This window comes from Balaenoptera acutorostrata, chromosome 15 (genome assembly GCF_949987535.1).
Source record: "Balaenoptera acutorostrata chromosome 15, mBalAcu1.1, whole genome shotgun sequence".
Lineage (NCBI taxonomy): Eukaryota > Metazoa > Chordata > Mammalia > Artiodactyla > Balaenopteridae > Balaenoptera > Balaenoptera acutorostrata.
Genome location: NC_080078.1, coordinates 62,791,526 through 62,816,353, shown reverse-complemented (window position 1 = coordinate 62,816,353; position 24,828 = coordinate 62,791,526). Strand labels below are relative to the sequence as shown.

The window sequence follows — 24,828 nt, the reverse complement described above, 5'->3', positions numbered from 1 at the left end:
TCTCCGCATCCAATCTGTTAGCAAGTCTTGTCAGTTACAGCTTCAAAATCCATTCAGAATCCAACCATCTCTCATCACCTCCACTGCTACCACCCTAGCCCAGGCCACTATCAGCTCTTACCTGGACAACATCAAGAACCTCCTCACCTTCCTGTTTCCAATCTTACATGCCCCCAAGTCCCCATCCCAGTCTATTTTCCACACAGCGGTCAGTCAGAGAAACATTTATCACCTGACAGAAGAGGACAGTTACTTGTTTGTCTGTCTCCCCTTCTAAAAGGTAACCTCCATGAAGTCAAGGTCTTCTATTTCTGTTGCTATATGCCCAGAGACTAGAATAGTGCCAATGTATATATAGTTAGTACCAAATCAATATTTGTTAAATGAACTACACAAGTTGTTATGGAACTGTACACCACATACCTCTAGGAAATGAATAAAGGAACTGCGTTTTGTATCACTCTGTGGGCCTTCAGGAGGCCCAGGGATCTGCAAATCACATTTTGTTTTGTTGCCCGTCACTAAATCTACAATGGCTTGTACGTAATGGTCACTGAATGAATAAACAAAAGGAATATAACATAGGTCTAATATCATATATAGTGCCTAGGCCTAGCCTGGGCAGAAGATGGATGCATTTATATTTCGTGGCACAGGAGTAGATGACTGGTACAGAGTAGAGCTCATAAACAATATCAAGTCTAAAAGAAAATACACTATTTATTGATAACATGGACCTAGCAAATTCTGTGCCAACTATGAGAAATACAGATATGATTAACATAATCTTTATCTTCAAGGACTAACATAATTTTAGTTATCTTCATCTCTACTAGTTTGTAAACAAGTACAAGTAACTCAGTGGTATAACTGTTCTACTAGAGATATACATAAGAAACATTTGGGAGGCACAAAGAAGGAAATCTTACCTTACCTGAGGAGGTTAAATGGTCAAGGAAAGATCTATGAAAAAGATTTTACTAGAGCTGAGCCTTATAAGGAAGAGTTTACCAGATGAGAAAAAAGACATTTAGAGAAGAAGGCACAGTCTGTTTTGAAGGCATAACAGGCTTCCAGAGTGGTTCCTAGGAGGGAGTTAACAAAATATGGAAGGATATTCTGACATAAGACAGAAAAAAGTCACAAAGCTCTTTCCTTTAAGGACAGAGCCTATGCTTTTAAAAGTTCCTAGACCCTCCTCTCAAAGTACCCGCTTCCCCAATAAGATGTGACCTCCAAAGGGGCTTGACAGATTTAAAAACATCAAATAACAAAATCAGGGAGGGAAGACAAACATATTTATTCCAGTCTAGGTCACTGGAGGACTTAAAACGTGTACTACTCAGCGCGCCCTATCATCATCAGCACCAACAAGGGAAGAACGTGCCTGAACAGCAAGCTCTACCCGAAGCCAGCCGATGGCTGCTGTGAGGTTCCCGTCAGTCAAGTCTCTTCCTCGTCATGCAGTTAATGAGGCTTCCCCCCTCGTAGCGAAGGGCTCCTTAACTCTAAATTCATTTTGCACAGAGAAGAGGAAAGAATCTGACATACTACTGATGGTTCCTCATTTAATCCATGACTTAAATCCTATCTCAGTATTTAACTATCTTTATTTTCTGATTAAAATAGAAAAAAAAGGGGGGCGGGGGGTAAGGGCAACAGAAATTACACTGTACTGATACAGAGACTTTAAATTCTAGTCAGAGTTAAGACCCATATTAAAGGTCAACTGATGGTTCCAAGGAAATAACTACATGGAGTCTGGTTGAGACACATGAGTTGAGTCTCATTATTAGCCACAATAATGTAGGAAAACAGCTCTCAATGAAATTGGAGTCCACACTTGTCAGGCATGGGTAGGAAAAAGCCTGGAGAAATGGGTTCTCTCCATGCCCCCATGACAAAGAAGGCTCCTGGTTTAATGGGAAGAGTAGCTCCGGTTCCCAGATGGTGTCCACAGCTCAGAGCCGAGTTTAGCAGTGGAATCGAGTGGAGAATTTAGGCGATACAGGCACGGTCAAGGGCTGGTCACTTGACTTGACTTCCACACCCTGGTACCTTCGTACTGGATTTGCCTTGTGTACCTGCAGAGTGAGAAAAATAAAGTTACCATTGATAAGGATGTTAGAGAACTACACTTATGGGTGTTTTTATTCCTCTTCTTGAGAACATTTTTGTATAATTTTGCAAATCCCAGTCACTAATTTGGGGGTCGGGGGGAGGCAACACAGTCTAGCAGCAAAGCACAAGAGCTCTGGAGCTCAAGTAGGTTTCTATTCAGGTCTTGCTGGATCCCTCAGCTTGCACCTATCTCCAGTTGGACTGTTCAGTACTAGGGTATAACGGGGCTGTACTCAATTGCAGCAGAAAGGAGATACACGCTAAGAATTTGCCAATCTTAAGATTATTGAGTCTTAATATTCACCAAAAGCATGGACAAAAATAATAAATAAAATAAAATAACCAAGAAGGGTTGCCAGGAGAAGGCATGGTCCCATCCATCCTTCTTACAGTCTAAAATCAACCCTGAATCAAGCCAGATTAGTAGAGAGTTCTATGATACAGACAAACACAAGAGGCAGGACTCAAGTGCTGAAGAAAAGTCAAAACACTTGAGGCTGGTTTTGTGAGTACATCCAATCAGCATATGGTAGCTTGGATTTTGTCAGGAAGCTAGTCCCTTTACTAGTTTGTCCCTAGAGCCCTCCTGTGGCCAGTCACCTCTACCAACAGCTGTATCAGCTGCTGGCTTAGCACTTTTAGACAAAACCTCAACAACTTACATATTGCTATATTCATCCTTTTACTAAGCATATGAAATTCCATCTAAAACTGTGTTCTTCCTTATTAATGCAGTTAATGTGGCTTGCTGCCCTCCTAGTGAAAGGGTCCTTAATGTGAATTAAGCTTTCTTTTTGGATAACTAATATTTAAATCATTATCTAGTGTTAACATGGAAGGGTCACCTGGACCGATACGCACTATAACTCCAAGGAATTTGAGTCAAGTATTAAGAGGAAAATGAAAATATAGTTGTCACACAATTCCCATGTCCTTCCCTACCTATGTATTCTAATTGTAAAACACATTGGTTTCCTTAAGCCTTAAGGCAATAATAAAAAGTTAAATAAAGAGTCCTACAAATATATCACTGTGCACTGGTATAGCACCTGATGTCCTCCTTATTTAGACCCCTGGAAGAAATTCTGACTGAATTCAGGATCAAAGATAAATGTATTTTTTAAATAACTAGCTTGTTTATATCACTTAGCAGATCCATGGATCACAATGTATACATCTTTAGCCTCGTTCACTCCTCAACTTTGTCACCACCCCTGGTTTGTCTGACTTCTCATTTTCACTCAACTTTGATGTGTCCTTGGAGGCCACCTTAGATCCTTTCAGGAACAAGGCAAGGTACAGATAAAACAGACGCAACCATGTGTTAGTCAGCGCTCATGCTGCCCAGTTACCAGTTCTTTCCGTAGTCTGGCCAGCTCCTCCTTCTGTTGCTCTTCCTCCTGTTGCCTGGCTTCCTCCAACTGCTGGGCTTTCTGGGCTTCCACCTCAGCCATTCTCTTCTCCAGCTCCTGCCGCTCCTTGGCTCTCTTCTCAGTGGCCAGCTGAAAAGTTTCTTGAACTACAGAACCAGAAAGGCCCTCTGAGTACAGAAACAGAGAGAATATTGGTGCACAAGCAAGACTTGCATAAACCTAGCCCCACAGATCCAGCAAGTGATAGATATGCATGGCAACAGAAAGGTGGAGCTCTAAGGAGGCCCAGTTGGGAGAAAGGTGGAGTAAACCACATATAAAAAGTCCTAAAATTTTAAGGGCCCCTATAAATCATCTAATTAGGAGAAAAGCAAGACCTACACAGGTGAAATAGCTTGCTCAAAACTACATAGTGATTGTAGACTACATAGACAGATTTAGGAAAAGAATCCCACTTTTCTGAAACACTGCCCGGTGCTTAAGGAATCAAATGTTTTCTATCTAAGGCTTGCTTTAGGGTGAACCCCAGAAAGAAGTCCTGGCTCTCTCTCACTTACTTGCTACTCTCTGGGTGGGGAAAGTAAAATTGTTGTTGAAATGCCAGGTGCTTGTTCTATGAATCTGACCCCAACACACTCTACAAATCAACATAGCTGCTGGATTCAATAAAGAGCTAGGGGAGAAAAAACTAGATCCTCTACAGGCAGATGCTTCTGGTTCACACAGCATTGTACTGACACAACTGAGTCCCAGGAAGTCTAACCATTCTGCCCCAATCCCCCAAGAATACATAAAATACTACCAGTAAGGGATTTTTTCTCTCTCTTAGGAACAAAGGGCTCCTGGGAGATGACGGTGTTTGGACGAGCCTTGAAGCAAGCTGCTTCTTTCTGCTGTTTTAGCTCTTCCTCCAGCTATTAGAAAGAAAATCTGTCAGATAAGCAGCCACACTACTTTCCATAACTACCATCCCAATGACTCAAGTTCGAACGTTTCTGAACAGTTTCATCTACAAAGACAGCAGGTGATTTAATCTAAACTCAATTAAAATCCCTTTTACATTAAGTAGAACAGACTAACAACATCTGAACCCACTGAGAACTAGAAAATACCTTTAAGATACTTTTAAGGCCTATCTTAACATCACAAAAAATAAACAAGTAGACATTAATATACCCCTGGATGTGATCACCTGTAAAGTATTCTCCCTCCCAACCCCCAAAAGAATCTAACCAGAATTTAATCAAGCCTCTAGATCTGACTACTCATTTATAGGAAATACAGGAGATAGAGGAACATATTAATAAACACGTTGGGAATACAATGAGCAAAATCCAGATTGTAAAACCTATAGGAAAACTCTCACCACTATTATTTAACATAGATTTGGAAGTCCTAGCCATGGTAATCAGAGAAGAAAAAAAAATAAAAGGAATACAGATTGGAAAAGAAGAAGTAAGGGTTTCCCTGGTGGCACAGTGGTTGAGAATCTGCCTGCCAATGCAGGGGACACGGGTTCGAGCCCTGGTCTGGGTAGATCCCACATGCCGCAGAGCAACTGGGCCCGTGAGCCATAATTACTGAGGCTGCGCGTCTGGAGCCTGTGCTCCACAACAAGAGAGACCGTGATAGTGAGAGGCCTGCGCACCGCAATGAAGAGTGGCCCCCGCTTGCCACAACTAGAGAAAGCCCTTGCACAGAAACGAAGACCCAACACATCAATAAATAAATAAGTAAATAAATAAATAAAGCTTTAAAAAAAAAAAAAAGAAGTAAAACTGTCACTGTTTGCAGATAACATGATACTATACATAGAGAATCCTAAAGATGCCACCAGAAAACTACTAGAGCTAATCAATGAATGTGGTAAAGTTGCAAGATACAAAATTAATGCACAGAAATCTCTTGCATTGCTATACACTAATGATGAAAAATCTGAAAGAGAAATTAAGGAAACACTCCCATTTACCAACGCAACAAAAAGAATAAAATACCTAGGAATAAATCTACCTAGGGAGACAAAAGACCTGTATGCAGAAACTATAAGACACTGATGTAAAGATGATACAAACAGATGGAGAGATATACCATGTTCTTGGATTGGAAGAATCAACCTTGTGAAAATGACTATACTACCCAAAGCAATCTACAGATTCAATGCAATCCCTATCAAATTACCAATGGCATTTTTTACAGAACTAGAACAAAAAATCTTAAAATTTGTATGGAGACACAAAAGACCCCGAACAGCCAAAGCAGTCTTGAGGGAAAAAAACGGAGCTGGAGGAATCAGACTCCCTGACTTCAGACTATACTACAAAGCTACAGTAATCAAGACAATATGGTACTGGCACCAAAACAGAAATATAGATCAGTGCAACAGGATAGAAAGCCCAGAGATAAACCCACGCACCTATGGTCAACTAATCTATGACAAAGGAGGCAAGGATATACAATGGAGAAAAGACAGTCTCTTCAATAAGTGGTGCTAGGAAAACTGGACAGCTACATGTGAAAGAATGAAATTAGAACACTCCCTAACACCATACACAAAAATAAACTCATAATGGATTAGAGACCTAAATGTAAGACCGGACACTATAAAACTCTTAGAGGAAAACACAGGAAGAACACTCTTTGACATAAATCACAGCAAGATCTTTTTTGATCCACCTCCTAGAATAATGGAAATAAAAACAAAAATAAACAAATGGGATCTGATGAAACTTAAAAGCTTTTGCACAGCAAAGGAAACTACAAACAAGATGAAAAGACAACCCTCAGAATGGGAGAAAATATTTGCAAATGGACAAAGGATTAATCTCCAAAATATATAAACAGCTCATGCAGCTCAATATTAAAAAAACAAACAACCCAATCCAAAAATGGCCAGAAGACCTAAATAGACATTTCTCCAAAGAAGACATACAGATGGCCAAGAAGCACATGAAAAGCTGCTCAACATTACTAATTATTAGAGAAATGCAAATCAAAACTACAATGAGGTATCACCTCACACCAGTTAGAATGGACATCAAAAGAAAATCTACAAACAACAAATGCTGGAGAGGGTGTGGAGAAAAGGGAACCCTCTTGCACTGTTGGTGGGAATGTAAATTGATACAACCACTATGGAGAACAGTATGGAGGTTCCTTAAAAAACGAAAAATAGAATTACCATATGACCCAGCAATCCCACTACTGGGCATATACCCAGAGAAAACCATAATTCAAAAAGACACAGGCACCCCAATGTTCATTGCAGCACTATTTACAATAGCCAGGTCATGGAAGCAACCTAAATGCCCATCGACAGACGAATGGATAAAGAAGATGTTGTACATGTATACAATGGAATATTACTCAGCCATAAAAAGGAACGAAACTGGGTCATTTGTAGAGACATGGATGGATCTAGAGACTGCCATACAGAGTGAACTAAGTCAGAAAGAGAAAAACAAATATCGTATATTAATGCATATATGTGGAACCTAGAAAAATGGTACAGATGAACCGGTTTGCAGGGCAGAAAGAGAGACACAGATATAAAGAACAAACGTATAGACACCAAAGGGGGAAAGTGGCGGCAGGGTGTGGTGGTGGTGGTGGTGTGATGCACTGGGAGATTGCCATTGACATGTATACACTAATATGTATAAAATGGATAACTAATAAGAACCTGCTGTATAAAAAAATAAATAAAATTCTAAAATTAAAAAAAATGGATGAAAATTAAAAATGAAATTCTATAAGGTCACCTATAATCCCACCGTAAATAACTATTATTAACATTTTAGTGTATAACCCCTTTCATATCATATACATGTAAATACATATACTTTTAAAATAAATGGTCATATTATTCATATAAAAAAAAAACCTATTGGAAAAACAATCCAGTTTATTCAACATATAAAATGCAAGTAGAGCAGTCTTTAGATTAAAAGGGATTTAGAGATTTATCAAACAAATATAAAATGTGGACCTTTTCTGGATCCTGATTTGAACAATTCAACTGTTTAAAAAATGAGAGATTAGGGGATATATGAATGCTGACTATTTGTCACTATTAAGGAATTACTGTTAATCTTTTTTAAGTGTGCTAATAGTATTGTGGTTATGAAATTCTTTTAATCCTTATATTTTAAAGTTACACATTGAAGTATTTTTGGATGAAATGAGATGATACCTAGGATTTGCTTCAAAGTAATCTTGTATAGGCAGAGGTATCCAGTGTAGAGATGAGTAGGTAGAAGTAAGATGAAATAAGATTTTCCATGTTTTGATCCCTAGAAAACCAGGTGACAGTTCATGGAAGTTCATTATACTATTCTACTTTTATGTATGTCTGAAAAACTTTAAAAAACCTTTTTGTTATGGAAAATATCCCACATACAGACATTCTGTCATGGTCCTTGAACGAGAGATTCACTACTGCTTCCAAGGCAACTGTCCTAAGTTCTCCTAGAGAACAGTACCAACAGGGAGCCTACATTTAGTAACTTAAGCAATCATATCGTTTGGGCTTCAAGAGGGATGACTTTCTACAAACAAAGATTAGGCCAAGCCCCTTTTGGACAGAGTCCAGAATAAGAGACAATATCAATACTGACAAATTTAGGAATTCAGGAGATTTTTTTCCAGACAGGGCAGAATTAGATCCAATTAAACCAGCCAACAACCAACTGACTGTTTTAAATCACCTGTCATCTATAAAGAGCAAATAGCACACTATGTTGCGAAAACAACATACCATATTGAGAATCTATTCTCACCTCACAGTTTCTTATCAAAGCACCAACAGAAAGGAGTGAACATTTAATGAACAAGTCTAATAAATGGAATAGATGAGAATCTCCTGACACAAAAAAAGCCTAACAGTTCTCACATTCCCCAGGTGATCACTTACAGCAGAGATCAGCAAACTTAAGCCGCAAGCCAAATCCAGTTTGCAACCTCGTTTTGTATAGCCCTTGAGCTAAAAATGGTTTTTATATTTTTAAAGGGTTGAAACACACATACACAGAGAACATGTGACAGAGACCACCTGCACAACCTAAAATAATATATAGCAAATTTTTTATAGAAAAAGTTTGCTGACCCCTGATTACAGTGACAGCCCCTAAAATAATCCGGTATGTTAGTTCCCAGAAGAAGTTCAGTGTAGTGGGTCTACCTATTGTAACAAATCAACAATCAAACAATTCACATTTTAGCTGCTCTCCCCATCCCCACCTGGTGCTTCCAAGTCTGTGCCTTCAGAGCACCTCTTCTGTCGGTCTCAAAGCAGAAAGGCTCAACCTGGGTTGTATTCTTCACCTTCTTCTCTGGCAGGTTAATGGTGTCAAAATGAGGCAAAGGAAGCGCCTTGAATTTGGGCACCTAATAGAAAAGAAAATGTAAGATTTAAGATAAGGCCTTTCTAGCCAGAAAGCAACAGCTGCTCCAGAATATTTGGATGAATCTAAAAAACAGGAAAGGCCAGTCTTCAAAGCAGCATGGAGTAGCAGAAAGAGTAATGGGTTCAAAAGGAAATTGAGGTTTTCCTCCCAGTATTGCCAATAACTAGCAGCATGATCATGGGCAAGTCACTTAAGCTCCTTGTGCCAGAATGGTTATTTAAATTACTTGCCCTATTTATACTTCATAAGGCTCTTAGAGGGATCAAAGGAAGTCAGTGATTTATAGCTAAAAGTGCAACATAAAAGATTACCTTTGAGGGATCAAAGAATAGTACTATGCTACTTGCAGAAATGGAAACACCTACCTCCCCTTTCTGCAGTTCTTTTATTTTCTTCTCCTTCTGTAACTGACGTTCTTTGTCTCGAGAATCAAAAGAGAAAGGGCATATTTCCACAGTTCTCCCCACTGGGATTTGGGGCTTAAAAGGCATTCCAAAATATGGCACAGGTTGAGCTCTTATCGCTACTGGCTCCTCCTCTTCCTAAAGAAAAAAATGCAGTTTAGAAACAAGATTCCTCACTCTTGCTCACCTCCTCTGAATGTGGAGTCAGAAGACGTTATATAAGAGAAGTCATTAATTAAGGCAAGTCACTCAACCCTTAGCTTCTTAGCTTCCTTTTCTATCAAAGAGGGGTATCTACCAACTCTCAGGGGTGAAACCAGTGTGAAAGCATTTGATAAACTAACACAATTACTCTTAAAGGATCTAAAATTTTTCACAGGAAGGTTGTAAAAACTAAATGAGATCAAACAGTTTGAATAAAATGAAGACAAGTACTAACCAAGCATATACCTTGGCCTCATCTTTGACCCAGGCTTCAGACTCCACTAACACATGTGACTGGGAGTATTCCCAGTTGCCAAACCCAGAATAGGACCAAGTAAGTTGATTGGATTCAAGCTGGTAACATAAGATTACTGTGTATTTTAGTTTCAAATGAACCTATAAAAAGGCTTATGCCTGAGATCTGCTGTAAAATTACCCTAACTCTGGATATTTATAGATAAAATGGGGGATGTAACAAGAAACTAGCCTGATCAATGACAGTTTATATATTCCAACTTCATGAACCATCACCACACAGTCACCTTTGCAACCCTTGGATTAATGGAGACAGTTAAGGACAGGGTGGATCTAACTGCTTAGTATGAATTTTAGAAGTCCCTCACTGAATGGTGACAATAGCTGGGGCAAAATAGAGTATAGGTCTTGGGAACTTTTGATCCACGTTACAACAGGGTGATTTCCAATGCAACAGAAACAAACATAACTCCAATAAGTTACAACCAGTTACCACTGAAAGCCAAAAGGTTCATACCCTTACTAACTACTTTGTTCTTGGAAGAGCAAAAACAGATGATCAATCATTCATACCCATTGTTAAGACAACTCCAGACAAGAGTGATGGCCTTTGTATTCCACTAAGTTTAAGAAAGAATAATGCTTAGAATGATTATGTAGAAGGAGTAGAAACCCCCATCCCAGGGAATCACCTCATCTTCTTTGGTGGGCATTCTGATTCTGTTCTTCAGAGCAAAGGCCGGTGACTTGGGGACAGTGATTGGAAGTACTTTCTTTTCAGGAACACCCTGGAAGGAGTAAGCAACTCAATTAGATATCCTAGAACAATCTTTACTAGGCTGTGTGATGAGATCAATCCCTTTCTTAGAAGTTCACATATCAGGAATCAAAAAAAGCTAGTTATTTCAGTATGTTGTTAACTTATCCAACTAAGACTGGTATGTATTAACGCTCCAAAGGTGGATTAACATGACAGAAGAACAGCAAATAACAAAAACATTGTTTGAGTTGTATATTCAACAAAAATAGGATTCATCAAAATCTTTTTTGGTATTTATGAAAAACACTACAAAATAAACTGTCAATATTTTATTGTTTCTCTCCCATTTTATACCCCAATCCCTTAAAAACAAAATCAAAAAGGACTTCCAAATGTTATCTAGGAACAGAATAGATACTGTCCATTCTCTTAAACCTATTCCACATACTCTAAAATAAGAACTTATATTTAAAAATATTAACCTCAAAAGGCAAATGGAAAAAAGTACTGGGCAAGGGCTAGCTTAATTTCCTTTTGCCAAATAACTGGACAAAGAACAAGCAGTTTACAAAGATATACAAGAGGTTCAATCTCAATAACTTTTAAAAATATAAAGTAAAATAAGGTATTTTTCACCTATAAGACTGAGTAATAATTAAAAGACTGGTTAATACCAGTGTTGGCAGGTGAAGAGAAATGGGCACTCCTATACAGTTGGGTAAGGTACAGGGCACAAATTGGTACAACCTTTAGGAATTAGCTACTAAATCTTTAAATGGTCATACTCTTTCACCCAATATTACATCTCTAGTATTTGATCTCTAGTTTAGTTTTTAGGTATATTTCAATACGGCATTTTTAAATTTAAATGAATAAAAAAATTGCAAATAACCCTATTATCTATCAAAAAAGAACTGGCTAAATCCTTTCTTAAATTGTGGTACATAACTAATTGTGGTACATGACTAATAAGAACCTACTGTATAGCACAGGGAACTCTACTCAATACTCTGTAATGACCTATATGGCAAAAGAATCTAAAAAAAGAGTGGCTATATGTATATGTATAACTGATTCTCTTTGCTGTACAGCAGAAACACAACATTGTAAATCAACTATACTCCAATAAAAAATAATTTTAAAAAATTGTGGTACATCCACACAATAGAATATTATACAGTCATCAAAAAGAAGAAAATAAATCTTTATTACTGACAGAACAGTATTCATAATATTGAAGGGGGAGGGACAAGTTGCTGAAACAAAAAATATTATTATTAAATATTATTTCTGTGTGTTTTTAAGATGTCTTTTAAGAAAAACAAATATATGATATCACTTATATGTGGGATCTAATTTTTTTAAATGATATAAACGAACTTACTTACAAAACAGAAAGACTCACAGATCTTGAAAACAAACTTATGGTTATCAAAGGGTGGTGGGGACAGGGATAGGAGCTGGGGATTAACACACACACACTACTATATATAACATCAATAATCAACAAGGACCTAGTGTATAGCACAGGGAACTCTAAATATTCTGTTAATAACCTATATAGGAAAAGAATCTGAAAAAGAATAATCTATGTATAACAGAATCACTTTGCTGTACACCTGAAACTAACACAACACTGTAAATCAACTATACTCCAAAAAAATGTATTTAAATAAATTAAGTGAATTAAATTTTTAAAAGATACTTGCACATATACTAAAAAAATAAAATAAAATGTATATATAATTAATCTAAGCATAGAAAATAAAATATGGAAAGAACACCAAGCTGTTAACTCTCACATCTCTTTGAGGGTAGATTAAAAGAGGGATTTAATTTCTATATTCCTTAATTCTAATACATTCAACTCCTCCAAAGATTTTTTTCCTCCTTTGTGATTCCAAAACACTGCCAACATCTCAAATCTTTTCAGACTGAATTATGTATACCATACTATGCACATCATTCAAAACTAACATAATTCCAACTCTCATAGAGTTTACACTATCATGAATCTGGCAATTAACCCTAACTGCAAAATGGTATCTCTAGGGCTACCGTCCTGCACGAAGTGTATGACCAGATCAATTTTAAAAAATCAAAACAACCTTGAGACATCCTCAGTAACTCCTTATTTCTTATACCCACATCCATATGCTGGCCCCGTCAGCTCTCTATTCTGCTTCCTCTCTAACTCTTCACTGTCATGACACAGGCCACATCATCTATTGCCTGTACCATTCCACTAGCCTTCTAGCAGTCCTTCAGCTTCTCTCATTCCACCAGTCCATCTTCTTATAGTCAGAAGATCTGATGTTACTTCCTGACTTAAAATTCTTTAATGGCTCCTACTGCCTACCTACAACAGTATAACATATTCCTTGGCATGAAGTACAAGGTGTTTCATAATTTGGAACCCTGCCTGACTTTCCAGGCATATCTCTTGCCTCTCTTTAGGCATCACCCTCCATCCACAATGAACTACTGACAGCTGCCAAAATTTAACACTGGTTCTCATCGCAATACCTCTGCTTATGCTCTCTCAGAAATGCTCTGGCTGCTTGGAAGCATCTAACCCTTCTTTTCAAGCCTCCACTAAAGCATCTCCTCTCTGATAAAACCCTTCAATAGATGGCTCCACTCCTCCAGACCTACTGATCCCACTCTCCCCTGTATATAGTCTATCATGGTACATATGAAACTTCATTGCACTTGTTTATTTAGGTATTCATCTCCTCCTGCTAACCTTTGAGTGCTTTGAGAGTGGGGACTGTTATTCCATCAACCCCTAATACCTAACACAGACCTTAGCAAGCATAAGGCATTCAGGGAATGTTTGTTGAATGAATACAGTAAGCATGAATAACAGAATTTATACCTTGGACTTGAAGCCTCTTGGACTCTAATTTATACCCTGGGAGACTTCTTAATCCCAACAATGCTGCAACTGCTCCAAACATGTTTGGAATATCTTTCTTGGAGTGGCCTTCAAAGCCAGTTTTAGGGCCATGCAAGGCAATTGCTCAATCTTTACTTTTAATTAAGCAAAATTGTTTCCACCTCTATTATTTTAGACAACTCAGAAGTTTTAGTTCCCAATGACTTTAGACCAGCCCCTAAGAGCAAATTAATCTTTAAAATATGAAGACTTGCCATTGTTGAAGAGATCCAAAAGACTGTGCCACAGGATCCAAGACCAGTGGCTTTTCCAAAATGCTTTCTACAATATCAGTCTTTGGAAAGAATTAATAAACTCTCAAGGTGACCACTGTAAAGGGAATGCTCATTCTGCTGTGAAAGTTCTCATACATTTTCTAAAGAAAACCAGAATCACTAGTATAGTAAAATTTAATACAGCAGAACTTGTAATCAGAATGACAAAAGTCTATGAAATGGGTTTTCAAATAATGCTTGCTAGAAAACGACAACAAAAATCTATTGTTCTACAACATCCTAGACACCTGTGGACACCAGCCTGTAGCTCGAACACAGCCAAGGATATGCGGTAATGGGAAGTACACTGAGCAAGGAGTCAAGAGGTCTGTTTTAGCCCGGCTCTGATTCCAGTCTGTACAACCTGTATAACATGAGATAGCCTTTTAGTCCTTGGTTTTTTTCCTTTCATAAAATATAGTAATTGAAATAAGTATCTGAGGACTCAAGTTTTTAAAATAATGCTGCTTTTCCTATTTTTCCCCTCTCTCTGCATCCTCCCAACAGATGTGCATTTTAAAAGAAATCTCTAATAAGTAAGCCATGAAAGAGATATTTACGAGTAGGATCAATCCTCATAATTACTTGGGGGAGAGGGAAAGGTGATTTATGAAAATCAACCTTGCAGCAACTATTTATCCACACCCCATCTCCACTGCAATCAAAGCCAATAGGGGGCTCAATCAGAAATAAAGAAAAAGACATTGGGTTTCTAAAGACAGAGAAGGCTTCTTGTTTTATTATTTTAAGGTTTTTTAGTTATAAGCTCCTTGAGGGCAGCGATATTGCCATTTGCATTCCTTTGCATTCTCCACAGCACCTACAAGAAGTAGTAATTGTTCAATGAACATATGTTGATTAGCATTACTGTCCTTATTTGTTTACATGTCAATCTGTTCTCCCAGACTGTGAAAGCTTTGAGGACAAAGGCTGTGCCTAATTCCATTTGAATTCCCAGTGTCTAACACAGGCTGGTGCACTTCAGCTTGTACTGCTGCTCACGCAGTTACCCTATATTGCAATGCCCATGCTGTGATGCTTAGGTGCTGGGGAAACAGGAGTGAACAGTACAGACATACATGGTCCCTGCTATCAGGGAGTTCACATTCTAGTGGAGGAAAGAGACAATGAAAAAGTAACAAATCAAGTATTTCCTGATTTTCACAAGTGCTCTGAAGAAACCCAACAGAATGTGGAGCTGAAGGATAATGGGGGAAACTCTGAAAGGAAGCTGAGGGAAAGTATCTCTAAAGAGGTGATACATGGTTAGAAGTGGGCAATGTGGGTGGACAGATGACACATTTTGGAAAAGCAGCCCAGGATGGGGGATGGGATGTTAGGGGTGAGCACTTCTCCCTAAGGCAGGATATGCCCCCAAGTGCCCTGGGACAAGTTCTCAGGCCTGTCCCAGAGCAATTAGATTACCATGAAGCAATGTTATATCTCAGGGAGTATGAAAAAAAAAAAAATTTTTTTAAAGCCTGCTGGTCTCCCCAAGTCCCTAAAATGTTGCTGCTAAAATTACTCACTGGAGAGCACAAGAAACACCGTAAGGACACATGGAAAGAGAGCTTCAGCACCAGGGGACACGGATGGGGACAACAGTGGCAGACAGACAGGTGCATTCGGACTCTGGGAGGCAGGCTCTTCTGCTGCCTGAGAGTCCAACACTAGAAGTTAAGACACGTAACCTCAGTTCTGCCACCAACTTTTAAAAACGTTTCTGTGGGCAAGCCACATTCTTCTTTCAAAGCCTCCCTTTCTAAAAAATGAAGAGAGTGGAAGGGAATAAATATATCTTTGCCTCCTTTTATGCTTTGCTTCTCTAGAATCCAAAAGTTGAAGTGATGTCACTGGAAATTTCAGTAGGGAGAGAGCTGCAAAGAGCCGGCATCAAACTCAAAAACTGCATTTGCCAAAATAAACAATGATAACAGCATTGTGGGGTAGAATAACACTGTTTAAGGAGATGACAGGTTCAAATCCTGGTTCTGCATACTAGACACCTCTCAGCATCTCTTTCCTCATCTGAAAAGTAGGGTTAAAAATAGAACATTATCTCTTAAGAGTTGTTATGAGAAATAAATAAGATAATCTGCACAAAACACTCAGTACAACGTAAGCATGCAATAGTTATTACTATTAACAACATGACTGCTTACTGTGTGTCAGACACTAAGGTCTTCATCAGGGCTCTCTCTAATCTATGCTGCCCCTAACAAAGCAAAACTCCAGGGGTGGAGCCCGGAAATCTGTTTATATAATAAAATCCCAGAGGATTCTGAGAACCAGTTGGATTTGGCAATCACTTCCCTACAGCATACCATAACCACTCAGCAGCACCTAACATACTTACCTAGTGTTTTGCTCATCTGTTTATCCAGAATTCTCAACAAGGCCTTACCTGGTACAATGCTACTCTAAGTTCTCACTTAACTCCTAATGAACTCTAGTCACCCTTCCCCACTTACCACTTCACCCCAACATTTCCAAAGTACAACAAACTGCCAAACCAATTTCCTAAATCAGTGTTTCTAAAAATGGAGTTCAGGTAATACCGGTGATATGGAAAAGGATGTTAGGTAGGATGTAGACCATATTTTTTAAAAAAATAATCACGAATTTTCCTAAGAACCTTTCAGTTTAAAAGGTACCTTCTATTTTAACACAAGAGCATGGACCCTGGAACCATATTCAGATCCCAGCTCTCCCACTGGCTAGTTTGTGATCTTGGGCAAGTTATCTAACCTCTACAAAACAGACTGATAATAGTATCTACAGTGTTTACTTCATAGGGTTGTTATGAGAATTAAGTAAGTTATCATATAAAGAGCTTAGAATAAAACTTGGCACATAAGCTTTATAGAAGTATTAGCTATTATTGTTGTTATTCATGGCAAAAAGTACTGATTTTCCATTTACATAATGATTTAAATGTTCCCCTTAAAATTACTTTTAAAATGAGTTGATGATTTTAAGAATATATAAAGTCAATTAAAGTCAATATTGGTATATGAGATACAAAGAATACAGTAAAAATCGAGAGGGTGATAGGTAAATTAAATAAAAAACAAAAAACTTATAGCAGGGAGAAAAGCCAGGAGCTTGGAGAAAAAGATGTTATTAAAAGCAAGGTGCCAGGGACTTCCCTGGTGGTCCAGTGGGTAAGCCTCTGCACTGCCAATGCAGGGGGCCGGGGTTCGATCCCTGGTCAGGGAACTAGATCCCCCATGCATGCTGCAACTAAGACCTGGCTCGGCCAAAATAAATAAAATAATAAATAAATATTAAAAAAAAATAGGGGCTTCCCTGGTGGCGCAGTGGTTGAGAGTCTGCCTGCTAATGCAGGGGACACGGGTTCGAGCCCTGGCCTGGGAAGATCCCACATGCCGCGGAGCGGCTGGGCCCGTGAGCCACAACTGCTGAGCCTGCGCGTCTGGAGCCTGTGCTCCGCGGTGAGGGGGGCCGCGGCGGTGAGAGGCCCGCGCATCGCGATGAAGAGTGGCCCCCGCTTGCCACAACTGGAGAAAGCCCTCGCACAGAAACGAAGACCCAACACAGCCAAAATCAATCAATCAATCAATCAATCAAAACATACGCATCTGATTCAAGATCCTCATTAAAAAAAAAAAAAATAAAAGCAAGGTGCCAAATGCACGTTACAGAAGCCTCATGGAAGTCATTTCTCTTTTCTGGGTCCTGGGTTTCTGATGTGTAAAATGAAAACATTGAGCCCTTCTGGGTCTAGGATTCTGAGGTCTGCATACAAACTACAGTTCCCTTGTTGTATTCAGAACAATTTCCTCACCAGGTAATGACAAAGAAGGCACAGCTCTTGGAGACTAATCACTTGAGTGGGCAGAGGTTTCTTAAAAGTTTGTGTAACAGAGTCTGGCCTATCATACGTATGCATCACAGCAAAAAAGAAAAAAGAAAGAAAAAGAGAAAAAGAAAAAAGAAAAGCATTGTGAATAGAAAAGAGGTCTCATGTGCAGAAAGTTCTCAAATTGAAAGAAGATATCGGGGAGGGAAGAGAGGAAGAACCATTCGTAAGCATCATCATGCTTTTTTTAAAGCCTGGAAAATATAACTTCAGATTGCTTCTGAATTAGTGCTAAGAAAATAAACAAAACTAAATATCCAGTCAAAGGTAATACAGTTGTCCCTCAGTATCCTGAGGGAATTAATTCCAGGACCCCCAAAGATACCAAAATTCGAAGATGCTCAAGTCCTTTACATTGGTGTAGTATGTACATATAACCTATGCACATCCTCCTGTATACTTTAAGTCATCTCTAGATTACTTATAATACCTAATACAATGTAAATGCTATGTAAATAGCTGCCTGAGAGCAGTAAATTCAAGTTTTGCTTTTTGGAACTTTCTAGTTTTTTTCCTGAATATTTTCAATCCATGGTTAGTTAAATCTGCAGATACATAACCTATGGGTAAGGAGGGCCAACTGTATATTGGTGCAAAGTTTCACTTAAAACTATGGGGACCCTAAAGGATGAGCAAAAAGAAAGAGGATGGGAAAACAGTTCTTAGTACCTGGACATAAGGCAATCCAAACTGGGAGGAGGATGTTTCCCCATCTGCCTGGAAATATACCTGAAAACCATCTTTGCACTTATGCAGGTGCTGAACTCCATTACTTCTGTGACTGTGGCATCTCTTCTTGATTGTATATTTTCTCTAAAATCATGACTGTGAGCCCATCATCAAACTACAACCCACTTCTCTAATCTAGGTTCCAGGTGCTCCTCTTGATATACTTCTTTTCTCCAGCTTAAATGACCTATTTACAGTTCCCAGTAGCCGCCCCATGCTTTCCACCTTTGGATTTTTTTTATGTTACTCCCACTGCCTGGAATGCTCGGCCAGTCCATTTCATCTGCATTTCTACAAGTCCAAATTCCACCACAGAGTGGAGAGGCAATATGATGAAGTGTTAAGGACACAGACTCTGGAGCCACAGTGCCTGAATTCTTATACTTGTTCCACTACTTACCAGCTGAGTACTCTAGGAATGCTATTTAACCTCTCTGTGCCTCAAGTGCCTCATCTGAAACTGGTGAGAATTAGAGTAGACAACCTGAAGGGGTTCTGATCAAAATGAATGGGTTAATATACAAAAAGGGCTTGAAGCAGTGTCTGGCACATAGTGAAAGTGTCAGCTATCATGACAGTAACGACAGGAAGATGACGATGATGAGGACGACTACTATACATTGCCAAGGCTCAGATCAAATGCTTCCTCCTCCACAAAGCATTCCCTGAACCTTCTATCAGGAAGAAATCATTATCTCCTTTGAATACTTATAGCACTTTTAACTGTCACCTCTCTAGGAGCACTTCTGTCACTCTTTATATTATTTATACCTATACTGTATCCCTTACTGGACTTTAAGTTTCCTGAGAGCAAAATCCACCTCTGACATGTCTCTTTATCACCCACAGCTCCTAATATGATGCCCTGATCACGTATCTACTCAAACATTTGTGAATGGGTGGATCTGTGGTCATGAGCAGGGCACTTTTGCCAGCTCGCAGAGCCTCCCCACTCTTACCACAACATCTTCCAAGATCTTAGTAGGGCAGGGCCTAGAATGAAATTCAAAGTGTTCATCCTCCAATTTCTTCTTTGACTCTCGCTCCTGGATCCTCTTCTCAATTTCCAAATCAAAGCCAATAGGCTGAGTGGATGGCTTCACAGGCGGTTTCTTAGGCAAGATGGGCCCACCTTCAAGAATTCTGGGATCAAGTTCCTGTGCTTTGAATTTGTATCTGTAAGGTGAGAGTTTAAGTGACAACCACAAAAAATATTTTTTTAATAAAATGAAAACTACATAAACAACAAAGTAGGCCAAAACCAGAAAAATAATACTCATTAAAATTACCCATCATGCACAGCAAAATTTCAACTCTCTTCATAGCCATTATCTCTACCTCTAGAGCAAAGAATAAATGAGACAGTCTAATATTCCCATCACTTTAAAGATTGGGGTCTCTCTGCAAGAGGAAACTCCCCCTTTTAAAAAGAAGTAAAAGAAGGGGACTTCCCTGGTGGTCCAGTGGTTAAGACTCCGAGCTCCCAATGCAGGGGGTCCAGGTTTGATCCCTGATCAGGGAACTAGATCCCGCATGCCACAACTAAAAGAGCCCTCATGCTGCAACTAAGACGTGGTGCAGCCAAATAAATAAATAACTTTTTTTAGAAAAAGAAAGTACAAGAAGGAAGAAAGACGAATACAGGAGACAAACTCTAGCTCTAATCACATTAAGTTCCAGTTCCCTCCACTGATAACAGCTGTAACAATCCCTTGGGTAGCCATAAAAGGGTGAGATCTACCTAAACTAACCTCAGAGGACACTCCTTATTGGAGTTCTCCCACTGCAACCTCCACAATAGTGCTTTACCAGTTTACACTCCAGGACAGCTCCATATTCCCACTTCAATCCTTTCATCACAGTGGCAAGGCAGAGCCTGTAGCTCAAATGCCATAATTCCCAAGGCAAGAAAAATAGTTAACTGTCCCCCTTACAGAACTGAAAAGAAGGTAGGCACGTTCTTGGAACTCCTCCTCAAACACTGGCAGTGAAACTTACTGCTGCAGTTTCTCGAGCTCCTCAGCCTCCTGTTCCGCTGCACTTTTGCAGGTCACAGGTCTTGCACGCTGTTTGGTTTGCAGCACAGGAGTCTGTGGGTCTCTGCATATCTTGGCCACAGATTTGGAGGGTAACAGAACTGTAAACCGAGATCACAGACATTTCACTTAGCTCTCCAAGACCCCGTTTACCTGTAGGTGCTGACTCAGCTAGGCAGCCCAGAGATGCCAAACCACAGAGTGGCTGGCCCTCTACACTCAGCTCAGCTCATGTCAGTCAATCTGATAAACATTCAGTCCCTTCTCCCCTATCACTCTTTACTGAAGAGTATGATGAAGGTAGCCCTTGGGTAAACTCTGCTATCATCTTCTGAATCTGAAATCCATTTACGTCTGATGGATTCCTTTTCACTGCACAGGCCTGTACTGACTTTCTAGTGACAGTGCCAACTATTTTGCTTGTTATTGACAAATAAGATTTTCACTTATTCCAGCTTTAAAATAAGGCCTTTCTAAAGACCAAGTAATAACTCCCGATATTATGAATTCCCTAAAAGTGTCTACATCAAAACATCAAGACCACCTCTCACAGAAAGTCAAATGGAAAAAGTAAGAAAAAACTACGTCAAAGCATCAGTATTAAGATCATCACCACCACTCATAGAAAATATTGATTTATCTGGCCAGGAGCAACCTTGTCAATTTTCATAATTACATAGAATGAATCCTCTAATTTAGACCTTATTACCTAACAGTGGGAGATGGAAACCAAATCTACTTATTTTAGAAATAAGCCAGCCTTCAAGTATACATATAACTATTTTTGAGCTATAACAGTACAAAGTTTTAAATAAAAATTGCAGAAAATAATTTTTCTATTTGCCAGGACCAAGATTCTAAGAGAAATGTATATAAGACTCTAACAGTCATGTATTATTTGGAAAGTCATGGTTAATATTTACATTTCCATTAGAATAAAGAAGACATTTCATTATTTTCATAATATAAAATCTGACAAATGGTTACTAGAACATAATAACAATATTAGGAAATGCTGTCCTTAAAGGAATTCATCTGGCTACCTAACATAGCACTAAACAGTGCCTATGCAAAGGCAGAAAAAATTTAGAAACCTTCAAAGTCAAAACAAAAGGATTCTGCTTTATCCAGAATACTACCCTACACTCTTGACAACTATTGTATACCACACCTCCACTCCTCAAACTTCTTTACCTTCTTTTCATAGGAATTATTTTCATAAAGATAGATGCTATTAGATTAGATTACTCTTATCTGTTCACCACCAAATCTACAAACTCACCAGCACAAAAATATACAATGGAGAAAAGACAGCCTCTTCATGGTACTGGCACAAAAACAGAAATATAGATCAAACTCAGCAGCATCTGCACCCATTGCTCTCTTCCACCCTCCTTTCAAAGAACAATCACTCCACTTGTGCTAAGTATCCCTCTCCTACCTGCCTGCACAGGGACTTAATCATCGGTTATCTCTTTTCTCTCCTCTATCTTCATCTTCTTTCCCTGCTAAGGACTTCTCAGCATACAGACCTAGACCTGCTCTCCCTATCTCGCACCTCCCTTGATTCTTACATCTCCCTCCACATGCACAGCACTTACCATAATTTGTAATGATCTATTTGTTTATCTGTCTCACTGAATTAGAAACTTGATGTTGAGTAGCACCAAGTCTGTTTTGCTCACCTCTATACTCCCTACACCACATAGAGTGTCTGCTTTGTAGTGGTAAAACATTTATTGAATCGCTGAACAAAAAGCACACAACCTTAAGTGAATGGAATGCTTTCATTTTCTGTAGGTGAGTAAATGTACACTGACACATGGTAAAGGTAGCCTTGATGTGTAATGACATCTCAGGTTAACTTAATTCCCCTTGGCCAATTATTGATCAGGAGGATCAAGGTGGTTAATGGGTATAAGTGGACAGATAGCTGGGTGGTTTGAGAAATGCTCAACTGTGTATACATTTGTTGTCTGCGTACAGGAACATGTCATGCTTTAGTTCAAAAGTGAGGATTTCAACTAAAGGCAAATTTGCGCCTAAGATGTAAGGAAAGGGAATTCTAGGGGAGGCTCCAGCCAGGTATGATACTGGAAAGAAACTTACTAATATCATCCTTCTTGCTCCTCAAGTGATATCTGTTAGGGGTTCGTTTATGGAAGGCTTCAACCTGCTGTGCAAGGGGCACATACGTAGAAGCCGTCTCACCAAATGTTCTTTTCTTTCCCTGGGACAGGTTGAAAGGCATAACAATGGTGCATCCCTTAGTCACTCGGGCCTGAAAAGAAAGAAGTTGTTCCCCAAATGAAGTGTTATGGAAGAGCTCAGATCTACCACAAGCCATAAACTCAGTACAAAGGATCAAAAGAAAAAGGGCCTGTGTAAAGCCAAGATGATTATTCTTCTTAAGTTGTCAGTCCTTGAGCAAGGGTTATAAACAGTCTATTCCCATCTTTTAAAAAGGGGGAGAGGGGAATTCCCTGGCCGTCCAGTGGTTAGGACTCTGTGCTTCCACTGCAGGAGGCGCGGGTTCAATCCCTGGTTGGGGAACTAAGATCCCACAAGCCACACAGCGTGGCCAAAAAAATTTAAAAATAAAAATAAAAATAAAATAAAAAGGGGGAGAAAGCATCTAGCCCTTAACAAATTATCTGTTCTGTAAGAGTACATAAGGTGATTTTTCCCAAGCATGTTAATGTTTTGAAGCAATCAAGAGCAAGTTTTCTTAGAAGCAAAAAAAGCTGCAAAGGTATCCCATCCCCAGTCCCACTTAAAAATTTTTAATTGGGCTTCTGGATCTGAATCAGGTCAGGCAGCTGCCTGAATCAAATTCTCTCCACACATCCTACCAAAAACTGACTGATGAAGAAGCCTACTCTTTGGGTCATTAATTTTGATAAAATTGGTCTCTGATTGGAAACAAAATTCTTCAAGGACTTACGTCCCAAAGGAAGAAGCACAACCCCAGGATTTAAGACTGCAAAGGACTGACTTCAACAAGTGATGATGGTGACTGCAAATGCAAGGAGAAATTCTTAGTGCTAGCATTTTTATTTAGGATTGTTACTGTTTTTGTTAGTGCTCTGGTAACAAAACTGGATTTGAGTGGTCTGCCCCAATCCCATTTTCCCCATAAACCCTGTTATATTTTGCACACAACTTTGCAGACACAAGATTTTTTCAAAAATTTTGTAATAGCACAAGCTGTAACAAGCCTGTACCTATGATTTGCCACACATAATTCTATGTGTTTTGTGTACATTCTCAATTCAGTTTTCACAGCAACTTGATAAGATGCTTCCCAGAGACATAGAGTGATTTATCCAAGATTACACAGCTAACAGGGGCAAAGTGAGGATTTAGATCTATCTTAACTCAAAAACATATGCTTCTCTCAATTATATTATTGTAAGTAGTGACCACAAATACTACACCAGAATCCTCACTGAATTATTAACAAGAATATTAATTTAGTCTATCAACTTACAGGAGATGGAGGATGCTTTCGCAGTTCAGATGTAAAGTTTACTTCCTTATACTCCTCCTGGTTCTTAGGATGTTGTTTGATTCGCTCATCTGTGAGGAAGTGGAAGTCAACTGATTTGGTTACCTGGCTCACTGATTTCTTCACAGGGAGCCCTGAGTGAGGAGCAGAGTAAAACACACAGATAATACTAAGAATAGAGAACATAAAGTAAGTCCTTTTATCCAGTCCTTTTGGTATTTCTATTACCATGGATCTAACTTTGTTCACTCTCTACATACAAGCCAACACTTGAAACAGTCCTCAGGGACACCAATATATGTGCCTTATTCATTTAGTACTACTGGGTTTGAGGCCTTTCGGTCAGAGGCAAACTGTAATAAGGTAGCACAGGGGAGAAGAATCCCACCTCCCAGTTGTGGTCATAGCTCTGGAGACAGAGAAACTGGAATACTTTTGATAGGAAAAGCTATGAATTGACTTTAAAAGCACACTTAACTAAGCATCTCTAAGAGGGATACCCTATAAACTCCAGAGAGGCTTTTCAACCCAGTAAGCAGAGCTTCACAGCTTTGACTCCACCAATAATAATTATGCCAAAGCAAAGCAGAACTCTGATCCCTTCAGCTCTCTCAGTCATACTTTCCTCCACAACTACAACTGGATTCACTCAGCTGTCTTTTCCTCTGACTAGGATAAAATGGGAAGACAATAACAAAAAACTGGTCTGCCCAACTGCTCTATCTTCTGTCTCAATCCTAGTTCCTTCTTACTCTAATACAAAGAAGAAGAATCAGGAGAAAAAAGGAGGGAGGAATTAACTCCACTTAGAGAAATGAGGTAAGGACTCATGGAAAAAGGCCTCAAAAGATGGGTGTGACTTCTTCAGTTAGAGATGGAGAGGAACAGCATGCTCTAAGAAAGGACCAACATATGTAAAATGTTCTAGGGAATGATCACT

General features: G+C 39.1%; 1 protein-coding gene across 4 annotated transcripts in view; it reads right to left on the bottom strand.

Moving 5' to 3' along the window:
- Positions 1-695: 695 nt before the first annotated feature.
- TPX2 (TPX2 microtubule nucleation factor) overlaps positions 696-24,828 on the bottom strand; it is a 59,106-nt gene continuing 34,973 nt past the window's right edge. For 2 of the 4 annotated variants that reach the window (XM_007193308.2, XM_057529623.1), the window contains exons 9-18: positions 23,871-24,022; positions 22,490-22,661; positions 20,343-20,481; positions 19,304-19,520; positions 10,452-10,547; positions 9,262-9,438; positions 8,730-8,876; positions 4,297-4,408; positions 3,474-3,661; positions 696-2,084 (exon numbers count right to left, since the gene is read on the bottom strand). In XM_007193308.2, the coding sequence (XP_007193370.1) occupies positions 1,974-2,084; positions 3,474-3,661; positions 4,297-4,408; positions 8,730-8,876; positions 9,262-9,438; positions 10,452-10,547; positions 19,304-19,520; positions 20,343-20,481; positions 22,490-22,661; positions 23,871-24,022 (1,511 nt within the window). In that variant the 3' untranslated portion in view covers positions 696-1,973. The remainder of the gene's footprint in view (positions 2,085-3,473; positions 3,662-4,296; positions 4,409-8,729; positions 8,877-9,261; positions 9,439-10,451; positions 10,548-19,303; positions 19,521-20,342; positions 20,482-22,489; positions 22,662-23,870; positions 24,023-24,828) is intronic. The other 2 variants (XM_007193309.2, XM_057529624.1) reach the window with 2 other exon arrangements.